At 37.5% G+C, this 21,750-nt stretch overlaps 2 protein-coding genes across 2 annotated transcripts in view; both read right to left on the bottom strand.

Annotated features, from left to right (window-relative positions):
- The window catches only part of gogo (thrombospondin-1 like protein golden goal), a 52,300-nt gene extending 50,766 nt beyond the window's left edge, over positions 1-1,534 (bottom strand). Inside the window, exon 1 of the mRNA XM_019052630.2 lies at positions 1,280-1,534. The gene's annotated coding sequence lies outside the window, so the exon portion shown is untranslated. The remainder of the gene's footprint in view (positions 1-1,279) is intronic.
- Positions 1,535-6,696: 5,162 nt separating this feature from the next.
- On the bottom strand, positions 6,697-14,578 carry Rab39 (RAS oncogene family member Rab39). Its single transcript, XM_019052631.2, has 4 exons — positions 14,132-14,578; positions 11,821-11,930; positions 10,890-11,193; positions 6,697-9,645 (listed from the first exon to the last, which is right to left on the bottom strand). The coding sequence occupies exons 1-4, from the start codon at positions 14,237-14,239 to the stop codon at positions 9,502-9,504; spliced, it is 666 nt and encodes a 221-aa protein (XP_018908176.1). The 5' UTR covers positions 14,240-14,578; the 3' UTR covers positions 6,697-9,501.
- Positions 14,579-21,750: the final 7,172 nt, after the last annotated feature.

The following is a 21,750-nucleotide window of genomic DNA, read 5'->3' on the forward strand; positions in this document are numbered from 1 at the left end:
ACAACACAAAATATCCTTATTTTTTCGTCCAGTTGTAGATTTGGAATTTTTACTCATTTCTTTCTTCTTTTTTTTCGAAAGAAGCAAAACTGCCACGAGTTGCAGCGAATAGAAAATTTTGACCGCGTTTTGATCCTAATTGTTCAGTGTGAACTGACGATCCACAATTTCAGATAATATGTATTACCTCTCATATATTTTTAAACATTTCATAGAATATTTCGCGTAAAATTTCACAATTTTACCCGATGAAATTGTCATTTTTTTCCATGATATGGGAATATTTCTACATCATTTGGTCAATAAATGCCGATTTTGGACAATCGATAAAATGTGTGCCACGTGTGATAAGTAAGGATCACCTACCTACGCAATTTGCAATGCAAAAAAAAAAAAAAATTGGAACTCTACAATTCAATGTAATAACTTTCAATAAGAGTCCCTTCAATTAGTGAGTAGGCAACCTAGAAAACACTCCTATACCAACTCGATAATTTTACCTTGTAACATTGGACTTGAGTGCAACCTGTGTCACTTGAGTAATTTCAATCATATCCACTAATATCTTCGTTAGTCTTGAAATGCAAACAGAATATTCTGCTAACAGAAAAAAAATAAAGGGGGTTTTCAAGAAATTCCGTTGACTATAGTTTTGCTAAAGGAGGAAAAAATTATGACAGGAAGTCTCCAACGTCATAAACGGAGATACTTGGTTCCGCACTTCGGCAATCAACAGGAAATCCCGCAACGTCGAAAATCGAGAAACGTGTGTTTGATCATTTTCACCACCGACACACGTTTTATAATCCGCACAACATCTCAAGCCGGAGATGTCTTTTGAACCTTAGTCAACAATATAATTATGGAACCAGTATACCTATCACCAAAGTAGCACGGATTGCAATAATTGTGAATACGCGGTAAAATCATTGCTACTACATCGGAGTTTGGTGTATGTTGCCTATCTACTAATTGAAGGAGCGCTTCTTATCGGAATGTATTGCAATAAAATTGAAATAAATAGCAATTTTTATTGCATTTCTTCATTACATTCCACATTGCCTGTCTTTCTGACACATGAAACTTCGCTTTGTTGATTGTTTTAAAATCGGCGTTTAATGACCAAATGATGCAAAAATATTGCGAATTCATGGTAAGAATAAAATAATTGCAATAAATCGCAATTTCATTTTACTTAATATTTTCATTGTTCCGCGCTACGACCAAAAACTCGTCTGGTAAAGAGAGTACTCCTGTGGACTAAGTACTGTACACAAACCTGCTTCAAATCTTGCAGCCTGCCACACTTATTTTGGTGTCAACCGAGTATTTCGACAACTAGCAGCGACACGACGAACCGAACAGACTATTAAAGGGATATAGTAATTGAATAATAATAGATGCTAATTGGAATACGATCGGGTACGACGAGATAATAATCCATTGTAAGAACGGGAAAAAAACGTGACGGTCAAAGCACTATGGTAGGAGGGCGCCTGGAACACTGAGTGACTGAACCGAGAGACGAAAACACGGAAACACGCGTCCCCTAGCGAGCGTCCCTTCAATCGACGCCATCCCCCTCCGCCCTGCCGCCCCTGCGAACCGCGTCGCGATGCCTGCCACCCACCCACCTCTCTCTCCATCCCCACCCCTCTTACACACCCCGAGCCCCGACGACATAATTTTCCCTCACCTCGCCACGCCACCAGCACCAACCACCCGCGGACCGATGAGATCGACGCAACCCCCAGCGTCCCGACGCCTAACCGCCGCGCCGCAGCGTCCACACCCACCCACGGCGTCCGCAGCCCATGGCGGAGGGGTGTATTCGAAGGAGTGATAATCGAACAATCGATGATCGGGAAATCTTCGATCGTGCGTTTAGATTGGGAACGATCGATCTATCGAACTTGAACCGTCGCGTCGTGATGAGGCAGTAACATAGATGCATAATGGAATTTTAAGGAGTGATGATCCATTTCGCTGAAAAGTGAAATTTCATGTACTTATTTCCATGATATTTCAACGATTTTGCAAGGCCGCATGTGTGCAACCCGAACCAATTATCCGAGAATTCCATAAGAAACTTTGACATTTTTTAAGTTTCACGAAATTTCATAAAATTTCAGAATAAATCATTGCAGGTGCGCTCGAAATGCAGCAAAATAACAGGTTTGGGGATGAAAAGTATTGAATTAGGCACAGGTTTGGGTGTAGAATGAACACTTTCCAATCCCCCGAAGAAAATTTGGTCAAACCAGACCAAAAGTATTAGTGATGCTTTTATAAGCGTTTGGAGTGAATTATTCCCATACGACTGGCAACACCAATAGCAAACGGTGACAGCGGTCTCCTCAAATTCCCCGATTTCCGTCCTCAAACTTAAAACTGTCGTCAATTTTTGGAATATTTAAGTAAGTAAGTGCTCTTTGCGCCAAATGATAGAGAATGGGCCCTTCTAAGCTAGGTACCCAAGTACAGCACAGAAAAGCAATAAAATATTGAAATAATTTTGCAATTTAAAGCAATAAATTCTGATTTTTTTTTACGATAATTGCAATAGGTTCACATCATTTGGTCAATAAACGCCGATTTTGAACGATTAATAAAATAGATGCCATGTGCGAGAGAGATAGGTAACTTGCGATGAAAAAAAACTGCAACTTAATTGAATTGCATTACAAAGTAAAGAGGAGCCCCTTCAATCAGTGAATAGGCAACGTGCACAACACTCCGGCACAGTATCATTACTACCATAATTGCACCATATACCTAATTGCAATTAATTAAAATTTATGCTGTGTATACACCTACTTGTGTTGATAATCACCATTCATTATCTTATTTTTTTCTTCTTTCTAGAAAATATGAGTAATCAGGACATTCCATTAGATTTTAGCAATTACCGTTGCGATAGGTTTATTATAAATTATTAAATCATCCGTTGTGAAAGAATGTCTAGGTAGGTACTGCAAAAACTGTAATTTTCAGATCATTCATAAACGGTCAAAGTACAAATCCACGCATATATCCATTGCAATGCTCCAACATTCCCGCTCCTCTTTTATTTTCTCGAAGAGAAACGAGCCAGAAAGGTCCCTTTCACCCCTTCTGACTTTTTCTATGATTAAGGTGAATATTTGAAACTTGGGAGATGTTCCTAGGTGAAAGGAAGCTACATTTTGCCCCGTCCACCTAAAATTTTCGGGGCGGCTCTCTCTATTGGGGAGGGGGGTAATGAACCTCAATATTTTGTCTAATGGGAAGACCCTCCTTGTGATATTTCGTTCGAAAGAGCATAAAAAAGTCAACTTTTCGAGCGAACCCGAAGTCAATACCTTAAACTGTTTCAAAATGGCGGTCGCTTAAAGTTCAAGTGGACCGAAAATTGACACCGGTTTTTGTCGATAGATTTGAGCGAAAATCGCGGTATCTGGCGGTATTTTGACAAGAGCAAAACGAAATCAGTCGTTTTTTCCTTTAATGAAGTACCTAACCCGCGCATCCACCACGGGTAGGAGAGTGTATTTCCCGAAGTGGGAGCAGAAAGTGTCCAAAACGACTAGCATAACAAAAAACCGTCAAAGAGAAAAAATCGTACCTAGAGATGAGGAAATTCAGCTATAGTGGGCCCCAGAACGGCCCTTATCGATACCTACCTTCTATTTCAAGATTTTATCTTCCCTCGAAATTTTGCAACCGTGGACCCGAGGCCCTCAGGTAATAAAAAACCAACTCCAAAGAGCTCTTCCGAGGGAGTGTAAGTTTACGTGGGGTAGTCCACTAGTTTTTACGTCCTAACTGACGTCACGTGACGTGATACCGGTCGTCGTGCGAAACGTCTCCTGTAACAGATGTCTTTGGATAAGTCATGCGTCGCATTTTAAACCTATTTATACTTTGCGACGAGCCTTACGATCCTCTCAACTCCTTCCTTCTCAGGGAGCATGTGAAAATAAAGATGTACGTCCTTATATCAGGTTACCCACAATTGGTATTCCTCCCCACCCTCAACGAGCGCCTGTGACCACTTCTTCCTACGTTTAAGGATTCCTTGAATAAGAAAGAAACAAAAAACTATATGCACTCCATTTCGACCTCGCATAAAGTCTTTAGTACTTTGCAATAACAAATTTACATTTCTCTATTCATCCTGCTATTCCTATAACTTACCTACTTTGTTAGCCAAATAAAGGAATACAAGTTGATACCTCTGATTTCGTTAAACTAAAGGGTATTTGAAAGATAACGGTTTCTGGAATTTTCATTTTTCGCGTTTCCTCAAATTTGCCGCCACGTTGAATTTTCCGAAATTTTACTTTGAAACAATACCATCCAAACTTGTGACAACATCAGTTGTTTTTCCTTCTCCTAAAAGGCTTTTTTTCAAATTTTTCAGTCCTGGTTTGTTTGTAATTTTTCGATAATTTGGAGCTCAACAGCGATTTTTTGAAAAGTGGTCAATTTAAAATTTTGACCGGCTGTAACTTTTGAACGAGTTAACCGATTTTAATTTTATTTGCGTCATTTTTCCTGTCTTTTTAAGTTCTTTTTAGCCATGTCTAAAAAAATGGGGGTTGCTTTTTGAATTTTTAAAGTTTCTATGTTTCTATATGAAGATTCACTGTATTAAATTTTCTTATGTTTTAAATCGTTAAAAAATGCCGAAAAACCCCAAAAAAAAGAAAGAAAAAAAAATTATTGCAAATATCTCTGCTCAATTTTCTGAGTCCATTTACCATGACTAGTGACTAAAATGAACAATTTTCGGAATTTGTCGTTCATAATCTGCACATTCGAAGTGCAATTTCCCATGCACTTCCATTACAAGTGGGCTAAAGTATGGCATACTGCTACACAGGTTGCCTGCCCTGCGGCGCTGCAGGCGACTGGGGGTCCGCTTCTTTCCTACGGCAAGTCTACGGCGCGGCGTGCGGTATCTGGAGTCCTTGGTAATCTTTGGTCTTCATCTTACAATTTCGGTTCCTTCTCATTTCCGCTTTTCACATTCAAGTGCCGGTTGTTAATTTCCTTTTCCTGTTCCACTTTTGACCTTAGACCTCCGGGTTTTACTTCCTTTTTCCGGTTTTAACCTTCCCCTTTTCATCTTTCATTTACGATTTTTACTTCCTGTTACCGGTTTTGATCTTCAACTTCTGGTTTTCATTTCCCTTCTCCGGTTTTCACCTCTTTTTCAAGTTTGCACTTTCCGCTTCCGATTCTCTCAGGGAACATATGAGTTCTCGATTATTGTTTACAGATAGTTCTTAGGGTTACCTATGACTTCATTAACCTTATTAGATTATTGATTTCAGTCTTCAGATATGATTGAATACTGATAAAAACATCTCGGTAAGGGGGGGGGGGGGGGGGGGGTGTGAAATTGAGGTCTTCTGAAGAAAAATGCATTGATTTTTCGCACTTAAGTATTCAATTCAAGTATCCCCTATTTGGGTAAAAAGACTTTACATCAATTATGAAAGTTTGAATATTAATGGCAATGTTTCACAACCCCCACTATCGTACAATTTTCTTAAAGAGAGAAAAGCAAAGGTACATTATTGTTTGAACTTTTGATACGATATTTTTTGTATGGTGGAGGAAAATTCGTAAAAACATTAAGAAATCATTTTCCTTGAGAAAAACAAAGTATGACAAAAAATTTGCAATATTCCAAATGAATATACATATGTTATTTTACTACCAACAGTGATGTATTATAGCACTTTCATTTTATACTTGTTGCCTTTGGAGGGGCACATTACAAAGGGTAGCCCCTTTACTATAACCTCACGTCATTTTCAAAGCTTTGTTTATGCTATTGCATGGAACCTGAGAAAATAACACAAATTTCACTTTATATTTTTTTTTTATTTTTTTTTTTTTTTTTGTTCTTTATGATAACAAATGAGTGAGAGTAAAGGTATGACTAAAAAACATTAAAAAAGCTAAAGAAACAACAAATATTTAGATGTACAATTAACAGTAATGCCTCCTAACCTGACATTCCAAAGTGGTAAACGGCTTCTAAAAAATAATTGTTGTAGTGCTCCATTGAAAATCACTGCTCTAGATTCTAGAGCCAGTATGTATTAGAAAATAATTTTCGTTACCTAATATCAAATCTGATAAGGGCAAACAGATGAGTGGAGCTAACACATGCCACAGGAATTAGAAATTTTAGTACTCATCCGTGAGTAAAATTTTGCGAGAAACATGATGGTGCCACAGGTTTCCTCTAAACTTGACATTTACGTTACAGTGAGAAATGTCCCGTTAAACTCTCCTTTCATACATAGAGAACAAATACATTAGCAATGTTGCCACTTTGTTTTGGGTCTTTACAGCCTAAATCACGGCAATCAAATTTTACATGAGAAACAGTACTTAAATCTCCAATTCCTGGGGCATGCAAGAGCTCCATTTGGAAGAGATTTTGCTTGATTTTAAGAATCAATTTGAAGAATAAATAATAAATTGGATGAGTTGAGTAAAATTACCCGAATTGACAATGCATATTTGAAGGCTGAAACTTTCTCCAATAAGAAAAATTAAGGAGTGTCATTAGGACACTGATTTTTACTTAACTTCATCAGATGGCTTCATTACTTTTGGGCATTTGATACATATTTTTCGGATTTTTTATTATTTAATTTTTGTTTTTTGCATTAAGACTAAATTTTGCAGACAAACTTGCACCAGACTAAATTTTCTGCTGGCATAGCAGGGTTATACACTCCAAAACTTTAAAACTAAATTGCTGGTCAAGAAGTGTGCAGAGAGAAGTCCTAATCCAGACTGAAACTCATTGTTAAATGTACACTTAAATAGTAAATAATGGGTATACTTTTATAACCTTCTTGAAGTAACAGTAAAAAAATTGACTACATTAAAAGTGAAATGAAACTTATAATTTCATCATTTTTCAGATGCTTAAAATGGTAAGTTACCAAAAAAGAAAAAAAAACCTCCTGCAATGAGGAACTACAATGTCTGGTTACGTTTAGAAACACCATAAATGCCATTACTTTCTTCAACAGATGGGTGGTTTTATGGATGAGCCAAAAAAAGTAGTTCCTTATTTCAAAATGTAGTTCATTCACTTTTTGAGAAAAGTTATCTAATTGATCGTTTTCTGGATTTTATTTTCATTGACGTATTTTGACTCAAATAAAAATAGCTTGATTTGCAAGTCATGTACATCTCCATAACTAGGTGCCTCACAATCATTGAGGCAGTAGAGCAGGGTTGTGATAAAGAGGCGATTTCCTGCCTATGCTTCGCGAAGAAGTACATTTACATTAAATTGGCAAATAGGTTGAATTGTTCTGCCAGGCATATGTTCATCAAATGGTTACATTTTAAGTATGTTAGAGAAAGAGAAATATACAAAACTGCTTTTTTTGTACTCAAACATGAAGCTAGGTGTACAATGTGCCAGTAAAAAAAATCTTATGGAAATTTCTCAAACTGTTAAAGTAAAATAAAAGTAATAAAAAATATTTAAATAAAAAAAATATATAATGAAGATAATATTTAAAAAAAAAAATTAAATATTTGATTATTGTTGCAGTTTAACGCACACAGGAAAAATATAACGGAGTATGTCGATTACCCAACCACTAATTTTCTGACGCTTCGGTTGTCTGACATGGTTAAAATAGAGTTTTCGGTCAAAGCCAATGTGACAGAAACCAATTTTTTGCGGTTTTTTGTTTTTTATTCCTCAATTAAATGACAAAGATTTACGGATGCGAAAAAATATTGGCCAAGCTTTGTTTCAGGTTACGAACAAAGCCTGAAATACTATTTCTTTTTAGTCTTTCTTTGGTGGATTCCATTATCCTACTGTTACAATACTCAACACTGCCTTTGCAACAAATCGTTGGAGAGACCATCCACATGAAAAGGGACTTGAGCCCACAAAAACTAAAACTTAAGCTATTGATACCAGAGTACAAGAAGAGTTCTATGAGCAATTTGAGACAGAAACTATTTAGAAATACTCAACTGGACCAGATTCATGAGAGTTTGAAGTTCACTGTTACAAAAAGGCCTTTTTTAAAGGAAGCAATTTAAAGTTTCAAAATCCATGTTTAAAGAACTGTAATGCCGGATTAGAATGCAACTATAATCTCTCTGTTTGCACAAAAATGAACTACTTAAAACCACTTGCACATTTTTTGGGACACGAGAGAGTTTTTCATTCAAATCTTAAAGTATGATTATTCGACCTAACTTCCTGACAAAAATCTCTCTTATGGAAATTTCTCTGGTGTTCAAGAAGGTCCTTTTCCCTGCATACAGTTATATTGTACAAAAAACTTCTGGGACTTAAAAATGTGAAATGAGACTGCAAGCTCTCTTGTGCCTGCATAACTTTTAGAGTACTTCCTTTTGAATAATAAGTATTTTGTGCACAGTTGAATGCACAACCAGGTAAAAAAGTTGATTCAAACAAACTTGGTAATAAACCTGAGTTTATTGACTAGGGATTGGTTGACTCAAGTAGAACAAACCCACGGTGTACCTTCCTCAATACTTTCCTAGTGAGGAAATTTCTAAACATTTCATTTGACATTTTAGGTTCAATTGGGCAAACTTAAATTGAATTTGGTTGATTCGATTGCTCACTGCAAGTATTATTATTGCAACCACATTACAGTTTGGTAGGGATTGACTTAATCTTTGACCTAGAATACTATTGACAAGGGTGGAAGCCTCATAGAATATCATTAACAGTTGAATTTGGAATTTAAAAAATTATTACCATGCGCAAGTTCAGAAACCTTTTCTGTTCTTTCTTCAGTAAAAATTTGTATGAAATTTACATTAAAAAAAATTGGCGTCAAAATTTTGTTGAAATGTAAGAATTGCTCATATTGATGGTAGATACAGCAGTAACTGCAAAATATGCGATATGAAAAACTAAAATTCTAGTACAAAAAATTAATGACAAATATTTGGTAAAATTTACTGAAATAAAGAGATGAAAAACCTTGTAAAATTGCAAGGTGGCATTTTTACATTTAAAAAGAGCAAAAAGGCTTTTCTCATTAGGATATAGGTATTAACAGTTTTTTAGGTGATTTCATTTTGAATTTTACAAGTTTTTCAACTTCTTTCATTAATAGCCAAAGATATTGAGGATTGCACGAGCATCAACTTCATCCCAGTCTCAAAACTACAATTCTGATACCTAATCCTTATCTTATACAGATACGTTCTACCTTCAATCTCTTCTTGTAAAAAGTCTTCTTTTGAATAAACGGGTTCGATTACAAAAAAGAGATACATTATTCTTCATCACCAAAACCAAAAAAAAAATCTGAGAATTGCCGAGATCACAGAATTTTGCCTCTCAGATGTTACAACATGAGACACCTCAGAAAATGCATCGCGCAATTGCTTGATTTTTCTTTCATGTTTACATTGTACATAAGTAAAAGCAAATACCTACATGAAGAGGTCAGATTTGAAAAGGACAGTTCTTAGGAGCTAGCAACAAAAGCTTGCTCTCGCAGCTTCCGCTTCCAAGTAGTTATAATCTGTTGTTCTAGTGTTTAGACCGACAAAGCCAGGTTTTATGCCATCCCACCCCTCTTCGACTTTGTATTCTCCATTCTGGATACGACTGTAAATCTGCAAATGAAAATACAGAGAAATTTTTTTAACTCTTCAATCTATACAGGGTGTTCCAGAGTTGAATAGCCCTACTGCAGGAGCGTGCTATCATCTTGCTTGATGCAATAAAAATGCCTTACTTTACCCACAGAACACGCTCCTGCAGTATGGCTATAAAACCCTTAGACACCATGTATAATTAGCTGCGGAGCATATGAAGAAAATGGAAATATATGAGCTTGGCTCTTGCTAGCTTGCTCAAGTTCTTTACATTTAAAGAGGCTCAAGTGTTTACAACTTGAGAGCTTTGAAAGTCGTACTAAGGCTCACAAGTTTTGGTCACTTGGGCTTTCCTAAAAAATCAAGGCATTGCTCAATTTTGCATGAATTATAAGACTTTTCCATGATTTCCATTCAGATACTTTTTGACTAAAAAATAGAAAACCTGGAACCTCATGGGTGATGGAGCATTTTGATCAGCTGATGAGCTGACAGCCAATAGAACACCCATGATCAAAAGATTATTTGCACATTTCCAAGTTCAAGTCATTATAAATGCAATATGTGCCAACGTTTTTCATTGTTCGAGGACTTTTGATAGTCCGAAATTAGATAAAAAGATTCAAGGTTTTTCAAGGGGTTTACCGCAAACCGATTTTTATACCCCTAGATAGCAATTTTTTTGGTTGAGAACTGGACTTGATTTCCCATATTTTATAAAGAGGAGGAGGAGGAGGGGGGGGGGGGGGGGGGGGGGGGCAACATCAGTAAAGAAACTGTTTTGTACTGAAGCACTTTGCTTTGCTTAGAATTAAAATTAAAAAAAAATAGGAGGAATAGGAATTTACAGGTAAGGATTTGCCAATATGGACAGAAGACTGGAGGTGGGTTTTTAAAGTTGGACTGAAATTTATCAAAAGAACTGTTTCTAGATTAGAAGCATTTGAGTCTTCTGTATCTCTGTCTATCACCTTATCAAGTCATTAAGTTGATGGGTATGTTTTCGATTAAAAATAATTCAAAACAAGGAACTGGAGCAAAGTTGAACTTAAAAAAAAAGGAAGAAAAATGTGATGAGTACAAGAACAATGGATGAACCTTTTGAGCGAAGGAGTTGAGGGTTGGATGAACATGACATGGCTAGTGGACTAAAGTGGTCTTCATCTTTAAAAAGACTCTGTGAATGAAATATCAAAGGTTTTCAACCTTCCATATTTTCTCCTACAAATGAAATTTAATTCCATCGAACTGAAAACACTCACCTCTTGAGCTACTACAGCGAATGCTTTTTCAGCATTGTACCCTGTTTTTGCTGATGTCTCTATATGGAATAAATCATATTGCATTGCAAATTCTCTGACTTCTTCTTCAGAAACCTGGCGTGGAGTTCCTGTTTTGACTAAATCCAACTTACAACCAACTAATGCAAAAACAGGCCGATGAGGTTCAATGTGATTCTTGGCTTCCGCCATCCATAGGGGTATATTTTCAAAACTCGTCCGGTTGCAGACATCGTAAACTAAAAGAGCACCAACTGAATTTCGGTAGTAACACTTGGTTATGGAACTGAAAATGAAGAACATATACTTTGGATGAGTTATACTTGGAAAAATATCTTCATTTTTTTTAAAATGTAGGCACACTCCGGCAGGAGTCATTCGGACGAGTTGCACAGTCAATACCTTGACTGCGCTTATTCATTTGTCAAAATGTCTTCCATTGTGGAAATTTTTTTGCTGAAATTACTCCTTCTGCACCATGTAGTACTTTGTATGGAAAATTTGTTTACTGTTGGTGAAAGCATACGCAAGGTTGATTTAGGCATCAAATTTCTTGGAACAAGTTGCCTGGAGCAACACTATCCTGCATAATTCATTAATTTTTGAAACGTTCCTCATTACCAGACAGTAAATCAATGTAAATTTCTTTTTTTTTTTCACTTCAAATATCCCTGAAGGGATAATCTCACGTTTGCAGTCCCTAAAATCCCATCTCCCCTTAGTCCCTAATCAAGCCAGCCGTAGGTAATCGTTGTTTAAGACCATCAAACTAGGGTGACCTGGCGAGGAATCGAAGCCGGGACCAAGATCATTTCATCATAAAGCAAGAGCTCCACTACACAACGGGAGGCAAATGCTAGCTTACTTAGCTAGAACAAATTCTGTACATAGGTAACTTACACAAAAAACTCACCGAAACCTTTCTTGGCCTGCAGTATCCCATAACTGTAACTTTATTTTTGCACCATTTTGAACTTCAATTAGTCTAGCGAAGAAATCTACCCCAACAGTTGGATCAGAGACCTGTGGAAATAAGGTAAAAACATACATTACAGCTGAGAAAAAAACCAAATTACTTAAAAAATACATAAATGATGCACTCGGTCGGTAAAGATGATCTTGTCATTAGGCCAAAGTTATTAATGGCATTAGTGACCTTATACTGTGAAGTATCGTCAGATAAATTGGATTGGATTTAGCAAAAAGGAACCAAGAGCATTACAGTGTTGGTGAAGTTGTGCAACTACTTTTGTCTTTGAAGAAAAATCTAATCATCCATGACAGTTTATATTTTACACACTAAAAACTGTAAATTACAGACAAAAATTACCATGTAAATTCCATATATCGACGGTGAAACTACCAAACCACGTATCTCGATTTGCGACGTCGCAGACTTCCTGTCATACTTTATTTTTTAAATGAAAAACTACTTAACATCCAGTCTTGAAAATTTCTGTGATTTTTCCTCTTTGTGCGGAAAAAATTCCGGGAAAATTTCAAGGAATGATATTGATTTGGTCTACTTCAAAAAAATAAAATGTGAGCGTAGATTTTTAAACACCGCAAACGAGATACGTGGTTTGGTAGTTTCACCGTCGATATTTGCATGATTACAGTAGTTTCATTGCTGAGGGTGGAGTTGCACAATCAAGCAACATGGCAATGCTCCTGGTTCATTTTAGCAAAATGCAATCCAATTGACATTTGTTTACTTATGGTTCACTGGCGTTTTTATGTCACTATTATCCACATGAAAACATCAGACTCTCTCAGAAGCAAGGTGTCAAACTAACTTAAGCTTGGATAGGTTTTTAGATACTTTCAAACCTTGTAACAGTTTAATTTTTAGCCACACAGTAGGTAATCACAACCACATGAAGGTCGCGGATCATAACTGGTAAGTGGTTTATTTACAATGTGATCATGAGACAGATATTTTCAGGGTGGATAGTAGCAAGCAACGCTCTGTGCAGAGGCGTAAATTTGTTGTCAGCGCCTGCAAATCAAAAGGAAACAAATGTCAATTAATCTGACAACACCTTTACTTGGTTTCTTAATTACACTGTGACCTACAACTAAAAATTTGAACATTCAAATACTTCAGAAGTTTCTCTTCTCTTAATTGATGATAATTGCTACCTTACGTAATTAAGTAATTATTACGTAGTAATTAATTATTACTAAACCAATTGTCCATAGCAGAGAAAATAGTGCAGAAGATGCCCGTTCTTGTGATCCTAGGATTAGGATAACTACACAGATATGAGAAACAATTGTCCAAAGTAATTTTTCTTTCCTTCTCGCTCAAATCTTTGAAAAATTGAGAGATAATGTTCGTTTAACCACGACATTGGGCCCAGCCTTGAGAGAAAATATTTGGCCAAAGAGGCAAAGCCTTACAAGAGGATACTTCTTGGCCAAGGAGGCAAATCAGCAGTAGGTATGACTGATGTCAAAAAAGGCAGATCGCAGCAAAAGGTCACTACTTACCAACTTTCTGCACCCCTACTGCAGGAAAACAGGAAAGGGAGTGGTGGTAGAGTGGCGAAGTGCTGGAAATACCAGAATTTAGTCTTCACAAAGAGGGGTAGGGTAAAAAACTGAATGTTCAGTCCTATGATTCTTGTTCACATTGCCCAATTGGTCATATTTAAATCTAACGGAACTGAGTCCATTCCGATTCGAGCCTTGAGACCCATAAAAATCGTACATGACGTCAATGCATGCAATCAAGTCAAAATGGAAATAGTTTTTTTTTTTTTTTTTACTTTAATTTAAATGCATCTAATTAACCGTGTGTCCACCAAATTCCGTAGTCAAGGAACTTGACTGTTAAACAATATTTCCTAATGCACAGGATGCTGCTTCATCCACTGAGTTAGATTAAAGTTGATTGGATATTTATAAGGTAGATCAATTTATCAATTTTAAGTACATATGTCCTTGGTGATGATAAATAGGAGCAGTTGAGATGTACCAGATGTGATATCGTTCTAGAGAACTGTATGAGGTCTTCAGCTGAATTGAATTCAACTAGCTAATTATTCAGATCAAAGAAAGAAAAATAATACTAAGTAATAACTACAGTAATAACAATGCCAAACAACGATAATTCTCGGATTCCTAAATGGCACCTCAGGGAATAAAATGAAGACGTGAAACATGTACGTAAGGTAGAATCAATGATACAACTTATCTATTGGAATGAAATGTATGATTACCTCTGAAAATCTGCCGTCTGTGAAGTACTTTAAAAGGGAGCTTTTGCCCACTGTGCTATCACCAATTAGAATTAACCTAAATTGGTAGTCAAACATGGGGTCAACCATCCTTCTGGGACAATGAAAATATTTGCTCTGTGCACTTAAAATTAAAATGCATTTAATAATGCATTTATTAATGGTTAAATATTAGTTCATTTACATATAAGTAATGAGTAAATTATTGTCACTCGTCATGTCGCGACACATAAGAAACCTGGTAGAACTAGAAACAAGTCGGTCATTTTGAGTTCACGAATGACGTTTCCAATGCTCATGCTGGGCATTGGATGTTCTCCCAGTAAAGTGTAAAGTCTCCAAATACGTACTTCACTTCAAATTAATTTTTTTAAATTATAAGGGTTCGAAAAAATGAATGATCATTTAGGTATTCCTTTGTAACCACCACAGTCCTTTTCTTTGATTATTGTCCCAGTATGATTTTTGTTGCCATCTTGAAGTTTTGTGACGTCAGGCGGGTACCACTTTTGCCAGGCGACTACCGAATCTGTAGCGCGCATTTCAAATCTTCGCCTGCTCTCAACAAGATTAGAACAAGATGAGGACGAGAAGCATTGTTTGATAAATGAGATGACGATGAGATATAAATTAGATATAAATGATCCGTCACATTCCTTCCTAGAAATGTGCCTGTTCCAGCTGAATTTAGTTTTTTATTTCTGAATGATGAAAGAATCTCAAAGGATCGAAATATGACTAATTACTAGCTCTGTAGCTTGCAAGATAACGCCCTTACCTGAGTTATGAATTTTTCCAGTATCGTTGAAATATAAGTAGAGTACCTAGTAGCGGCACCCAGTGTCACAGTATGTCATACCTATTTGATGTACCTAGGTAATTCTCATCCAAATAAGAGAAGAATAAATATTTACCTTCATTAACACCAAGTAGACGAAAGTTCCACTGTGAACTTAGTTGGCCAATAAAAATGCAAACAATGAAGCAATTATTTTTATTTCCTGACTCCAAATGGTAAGAATTATGGTAAGAACTCTAAGGCATAGTAAAAACTGTATTTATCATTCCTCAATAAATACAAGGTTGACTGTTTGCATGGAAATGATAGTACATTAGTTGGCGGCTTATCTATTATTCTAAACTTCAGATTAAGTTGATGAAGGTAGCAGGTTGTTGTCAGCAAGAGCTGTTGATATGAGTATGTAGTTTAGAATGGTCAATTTTTAATTCTGCCAGAGGAGCATCATTAGTATTTAATACAAAACTCTCAGGGGTCTCTGGATACTATGCCACCTCTTATCAAGAATGTTTATGCTAATTTTGTTGCTATGTGGTGATGGGAGAGATAATTTCAAGATTATTTTGGTAAAAGTCGGACAAATATGAGGATGCCAAGTTTATAAGAAAATCTCACAAACCAAAGTGAACATTGTTTCATGCCTCTGCAATTTTCAGCTTCGGGCTAGGTTCTCGCAAGAAGGTCAGCACAACGCGCTGATCAAACTTTTGTGGAATTTCTTGTTAATTTTAGAATGTGTGCCAAAGTCACAGTAAGTATTCCACAAAAATTGCAAATCTGAAAAATCTAGAAAAATAACAAGTACCTCTCAGCCTCCGCGCAATTCGCACCCCTGCTAATAAATGTTGGAGAATAGAGAACACTTTACTTACCCTCAAAACATTACTCGCACTGATTTTAAACTAATATGTAATTATATGTGTACGATGGTGGATCTGAGCTGTACTTACTTACCAAACTTTGTTGAGCGAAGTTGTTACTTAGGGGAAATTCATTAACTGCTGCCAAGGATTCACAAACTCTGACCTTGATAAATATTTCCGACATATACTTGAGATACAGTCAGATGTTTGGAATTCTGGACATTCAGTTATTGTTCACATACAAAAGAAATTGACTAACAAATACAACCGTTTTATATTTACATAACTGCTCAACAGAACATACCGACAGTTGTGATTAGTTTCTCGACAGCACTCTGACAGCGGTAGGATAGCTAAAGGATCCCTACCCTGCGGCAAAAATGGAGTTGATTGAAATTTTGATTCACATGGTGCTAATGCTGTCAAGACTCAAGACAAAATTACACTCCACGCACAGTCAAAGAGTATTTTGATAAGTAAGATTATCCATTTAGGAAGTTGCACAAATCACAAATCAAACCGAAGGACACGGACAAACCAAGGAGCCAGCTATAGCCAGCTCAGAAACTCGGCAATTCAGTTTCTCTCACTGCAAAAGGTGGAACCATCCAAAGTACCATCAATGTTAAGTTGAAGGGGTGAATTACTTATTTAAAGAGTGCTAAGTCATTTTGGGACTTTTTTGAAGAGATTTAAAGGAAAAAATTGGAAAATGCTCAACTATAAAATGAACGTAAACAATCCGCCATTGTATCAAAGCTGACGCACAAATGAAACAAGCGCTAAACACAAGGGTAAAAAGTACATACGTAAATTGATTTTGTTTTATAAGGAAAATGGTGAAAAAGTTAGGAAATTCATATTGGAAATTGAAGCTTTAAGATATAAAGAACTTCAGATAATTAATACAGTTTATTTAGAAACGGAGTTAAAGAAGGCAAAGTTAAGGAAACTCAGAAGGAACAGGGTATTTTGTAGGAAAGGGTTGGTAGGTTTAGAATTGAATCGACGTATCGACGTATCGAACAGCGACTATCGGTAGTCTCGAAAAACCCCTGTAAAATACACACTAATACAATAAGCGGTTACATCAGATCTTATGGGAGCGCACTCACACATACAAAAAATCGCTTTTTCAAGCGATTTTTTACAAGAGAACAGAGGAGAATCTCACTAGCGATCGAGATTTTTCGAGATTTTACATTGATTAAATAGCCCAGAGTGAAAGGAAAGTTCTCTCCAGTTGATCACTGGGAGAACAAAACAAAAACTCAAAATACATCTCAATAACCTCGTTGTGTCATAATCAGAGACAAGTCATAACAACCAAAGACGGAGTGCTCGTATCCAGGGCATGGACCAATAGAATAAATAAGGACTCCCAACTCCCTATACTACCCTGTGTTAAAAACCGTTAACGCGCGCTCGCAGCGAACCTGGCAGAGGGTGCGGTGAACTAACGCCGCAGCGGTCCACGATCGTACCTCTATAGTATGTTATTCCATGCAATGTTCTTTGTTTATCTATGATTTATTTATTTGTGTAGATACCAAAGACATAAAGACGGAGCGCTCGTATCTAAAAGCACGGGGAAAAAGTGAAGCTAGGTTCGGCGCTGCGCGCTTGTGTGAGTGTGTAAATGAGCGCGGGAATCCATGGCGGCAAACGGAAATTTGATTTGAACTTGTCCTCTTGATTTTTCCTTATTTCTTCTTCGAAACGTGTTTTAAATGCTTAAAACGATTATATTAAAAAAGTTCGGTCTGCGTCCTAATATATTACACCTACTTTTGCTCGGTAACAGGCAGTAATCTCAGATAAAGTTAGTTTTTCTTCTGCTTATGGTGGTTCTGCAGGTTCAAACAGGCCGTTACAGTTCTAGATCTACGTTACTCCCAAATGAAATCAGTCGGTCGACGACGGACCGAAACTAACCTAAAGTTAATAAAATATGAGTGTGTACCTGAATTTGGGCAAAAATCAACCTAAAATACTTTGTTTCCGCAATTTTATTTATTAGTTCCCGCCCTACATTGAATTCAAACTTGTCCCGATTCGCGCGAACCTGGCAGAGGGTGCGGTGAACTAACGCCGCAGCGGTCCACGATCGTACCTCTATAGTATGTTATTCCATGCAATGTTCTTTGTTTATCTATGATTTATTTATTTGTGTAGATACTTTAATACATTTTACTTTCGCAAACTAATGAAATTGTATAGATACATACCTTCGGCAGAGGTCAATGCGAAAGACTTTGATTTGAAGTATCTTATCAAAACACGAGCAAAGATGATTCAGTCAACTTCTGACGCAGAATCAAAGAGACTTGCTAATAATCAAATTAAAGGTAATGCTTGAAGTCAAGTATCTTTGATTTTGTGACACTCAGTTGATTTTTATCAGTACAACACTATTTCTCACTAAAAAGATTTCACTTAACAGAGAGGCGCCTTCGGCTAAAAGTACAATCCTGATTCCTGCTGCACACTACATACACACTTCCTTTGGCTTTCTCAACAGCAGTTGCTGCTGAGTAAAACGGTTAGAAATAACACTTCACATTAATACCAGTTTATGTACACGAAGACTGACGAAGATTGAAATGAAAATGGGAAACTTTTCACACTAAACTCTTCAAAACTGCAGGGCGACCACGAGGATACGAGGATCTAGAAACTTCTATGAGCACTACTGAGTGATAAGCCTAAATAGGTGGTGCATGGAAATATAAACAGGAAGACCCAATCATCGGTTTAGTTCACTACACCCTCTGCCAGGGAGCGCTGATGTCAGCGCTAACCGGAGTTGGGGGTCCTTATTTATTCTCTTGGTCCATGTCCAGGGACCAGTTAGGACCAGGACTCCCGTAAGAGCCAATGTAAAAATTCGTGAGCAGGTACTAGTGCTGCATTCTCGCGTAGGATCCTCGCAACTCACTGCTGTTATCAGTTGTTGGACTTCATTAAAATCACTCTAATTAAAATCCGTAGGATCGCGTATAACTGCAAAAAATCGAATTTTTCACCGTATTACTACATGCGACGTGCCCTTCCTTGTCGAAAGGGGTCGAAAAACGCCAAAAATATACTTATTTTTCAAGAATTCAGCCGCCTTATGTGTTATTTTTCAATCTCCGGCTTAACCTCACTTTTGGAGCGGGCGATGGATGAGTCGAGGTTCGGGGGGGAGGATCCTCTGAGTTGACTAGGATCCTACGCGAGAATGCGCTGCAATCACCCGCTCACAACAGAACGGCGTCCTATAGAACTCGTCCCTTAAAAAGCACGGGGAAAAAGTAGAGTACCTGTATAGCGAGAGTATGGACAGATGTGAAACTCCGAAAATCCATCAGGCCTTCACCGATGCTTCTGCGAATAAAGTTAGGGCCCAGAAATGCAGCCAACCTATGAATTTCAATTATCCAGAACGATTTACTAATACTATTGTTACGAACCGTCGTTTATTAAGCACGTGTTTGACTCAGTTTTTGCATAAATTTACTCAATTCGCGGAAGAACGCTCATTTCTGTACATTCTTTGCCATCATGGTTAGAATAGTTAGAATTGGAATCTGCAGACTGGCAGTGAAATTTTGTGCGTTAGAAGTTGGTTAGAAGGGTGGCTGCACTTTTGGGCCCTAAGCCCTCCATGAAGCGATCTGTCCATACTCTCGCTATACAGGTACTCTAGGAAAAAGTGAAGCCTGGTTTGGCGCTGGGTGCTTGTGTGAGTGTGTAAATGAGCGCGGGAATCCATGGCGGCAAACGGAAATTTGATTTGAACTTGTCCTCTTAATTTTTCCATATTTCTTCTTCGAAACGTATTTTGAATGCCTAAAACGAATATATTAAGAAAGTTGGGACTGCGTCCTATTGTATTACACCTACTCTTGCTTGTTCATAGGCAGTCATCTCAGATAAAGTTAGTTTTTCTTCTGCTCATGGTGGTTCTGCAGGTTCAAACAGGTCGTTACAGTTCTAGATGACCGTTACTCCCAAATGAAATTAATCGGTCGACGACGGACCAAAGCTAACCTAAAGTTAAAGAAATATGAGTGGGTAAGTGAATTTGGGCAAAAATCAACCTAGAATACTTTGTTTCCGCAATTATTTTATTCAGTTCCCGCCCTACATTTGAATTCAAACTTGTCCCGATTTCGCCGCCAATCCTCTAGCCAATAGTAGAGGTGGTTGAAAATAGAGTCCCTTTATACCCAGAGTTACGACAACTCGATTACCAGCTGACTGGCAGCCGTCCTTGGCTGGCCATGGAAGCCGAAACGAGTGCACCCAAACGAACGATATTGAGGGATAAGGATCAGGAATCCTGCGATGTCTGTCACACAAAAACAACAACATCAACAAAGTGATCAATTAAAAAGAAAATGAGATTGGTTTGTGAATAATTTCTTAATCTATTTTCATTTTGGACCTATGGAAATAACAATTTACTCTTGATAAACCACAATTAGGTAATATTTTCATTATTCTTGTTCACATTCGAGGTACCGCCATCTTGGTGCACTCGTTTCGGCCTCCATGAGCGAGAACCAATCAGAATTAGATTTTTTTTTTAGGCCACTTTCAGCCCAATCCTGGCCCAACCAAAAGTGAGTTGTCGTAACTCTGGGTATAAAGGGACTCTTCGTGGGACAAGGGCTTGAGGTCACAACGTGAATATAATACGTATGACGGGATGTCGATTCTCATGGAAGTATCGATACACGGTATCGATACTGGTATCGACTCTAAGCATCGATACCGGTATCGAGCATCGAGCTGAAGTATCGATACGTATGAGGTATCGATACCATCGATACTATTTCTGAATAGATCGTATTCGATACATCAAACGGGTGAGATTGTATCGATATCGATTGGTTCAAAACATAAACATAGCCTCAAAAGTAAATTCAGAAATCTGAGAGAACGGATCTTTTGAAACAGATTTTTTATTCTTTTGAGTACCAAATGCCAATGCAAAGTGAAATTGTCAGGAAATTTCTCATTTTCAGCTTTTCCAATTAAAATCCTTACAGTTTGGTTTGAGGTTCTGTTCTATTGTTTTGAACCAAACGATACATCGAACCGTTATCGAATGCCATCGATACTGCATGGTATCGATATCGTGGAGTATCGATGCCGAGTATCGTTAAGTATCGATCGAAAGTATCGATACTTTGCAAGTATCGGATGAGTATCGACATCCCTAGCTATATTTAGAGTCCCTTTATACCCAGAGTTACGACAACTCACTTTTGGTTGGGCCAGGATTGGGCTGAAAGTGGCCTAAAAAAAAATCTAATTCTGATTGGTTCTCGCTCATGGAGGCCGAAACGAGTGCACCAAGATGGCGGTAACTCGAATGTGAACAAGAATAATGAAAATATTACCTAATTGTGGTTTATCAAGAGTAAATTGTTAATTTCAAAGGTCCAAAATGAAAATAGATTAAGAAATTATTCACAAACCAATCTCATTTTCTTTTTAATTGATCACTTTGTTGATGTTGTTGTTTTTGTGTGACAGACATCGCAGGATTCCTGATCCTTATCCCTCAATATCGTTCGTTTGGGTGCACTTGTTTCGGCTTCCATGGCCAGCCAAGGACGGCTGCCAGTCAGCTGATAATCGAATTGTCGTAACTCTGGGTATAAAGGGACTCTAGCTATATTACTAGCCGTTCTGGGCGCGCTTCGCGCGCCCGTCACGCCTAGCCGGGGGCTACGCCCCCTGGACCCCCGGTCACTCGCTGCGCGAGTGACATTCGGCTCGCTTCGCGAGCCGATTTTGTAGTAGTTGCAAATTTTTTATCACTATATTTTGAAGATTTCATAGAAAACATTATGAAATTCTCATTCCACAATTAACTTGTAGAATAATAATGGCAGGGCAAGAAATAGACTATATCTTATGGACGGTTCCCACTTAGTAAAACA

This window comes from Bemisia tabaci, chromosome 2 (genome assembly GCF_918797505.1).
Source record: "Bemisia tabaci chromosome 2, PGI_BMITA_v3".
Taxonomy (NCBI): Eukaryota; Metazoa; Arthropoda; class Insecta; order Hemiptera; family Aleyrodidae; genus Bemisia; species Bemisia tabaci.

Excerpts from the sequence above, each read along its gene's own strand:
- Rab39 (XM_019052631.2), bottom strand. The coding sequence starts at position 14,239 with ATGGTTGACCCCATGTTTGACTACCAATTTAGGTTAATTCTAATTGGT. Across the intron at positions 11,194-11,820 it reads GCAGGCCAAGAAAGGTTTCG|TTCCATAACCAAGTGTTACT; the intron begins GTGAGTTTTTTG and ends CTTCATTTTCAG. Across the intron at positions 9,646-10,889 it reads TCGCTGTAGTAGCTCAAGAG|ATTTACAGTCGTATCCAGAA; the intron begins GTGAGTGTTTTC and ends TTTCATTTGCAG.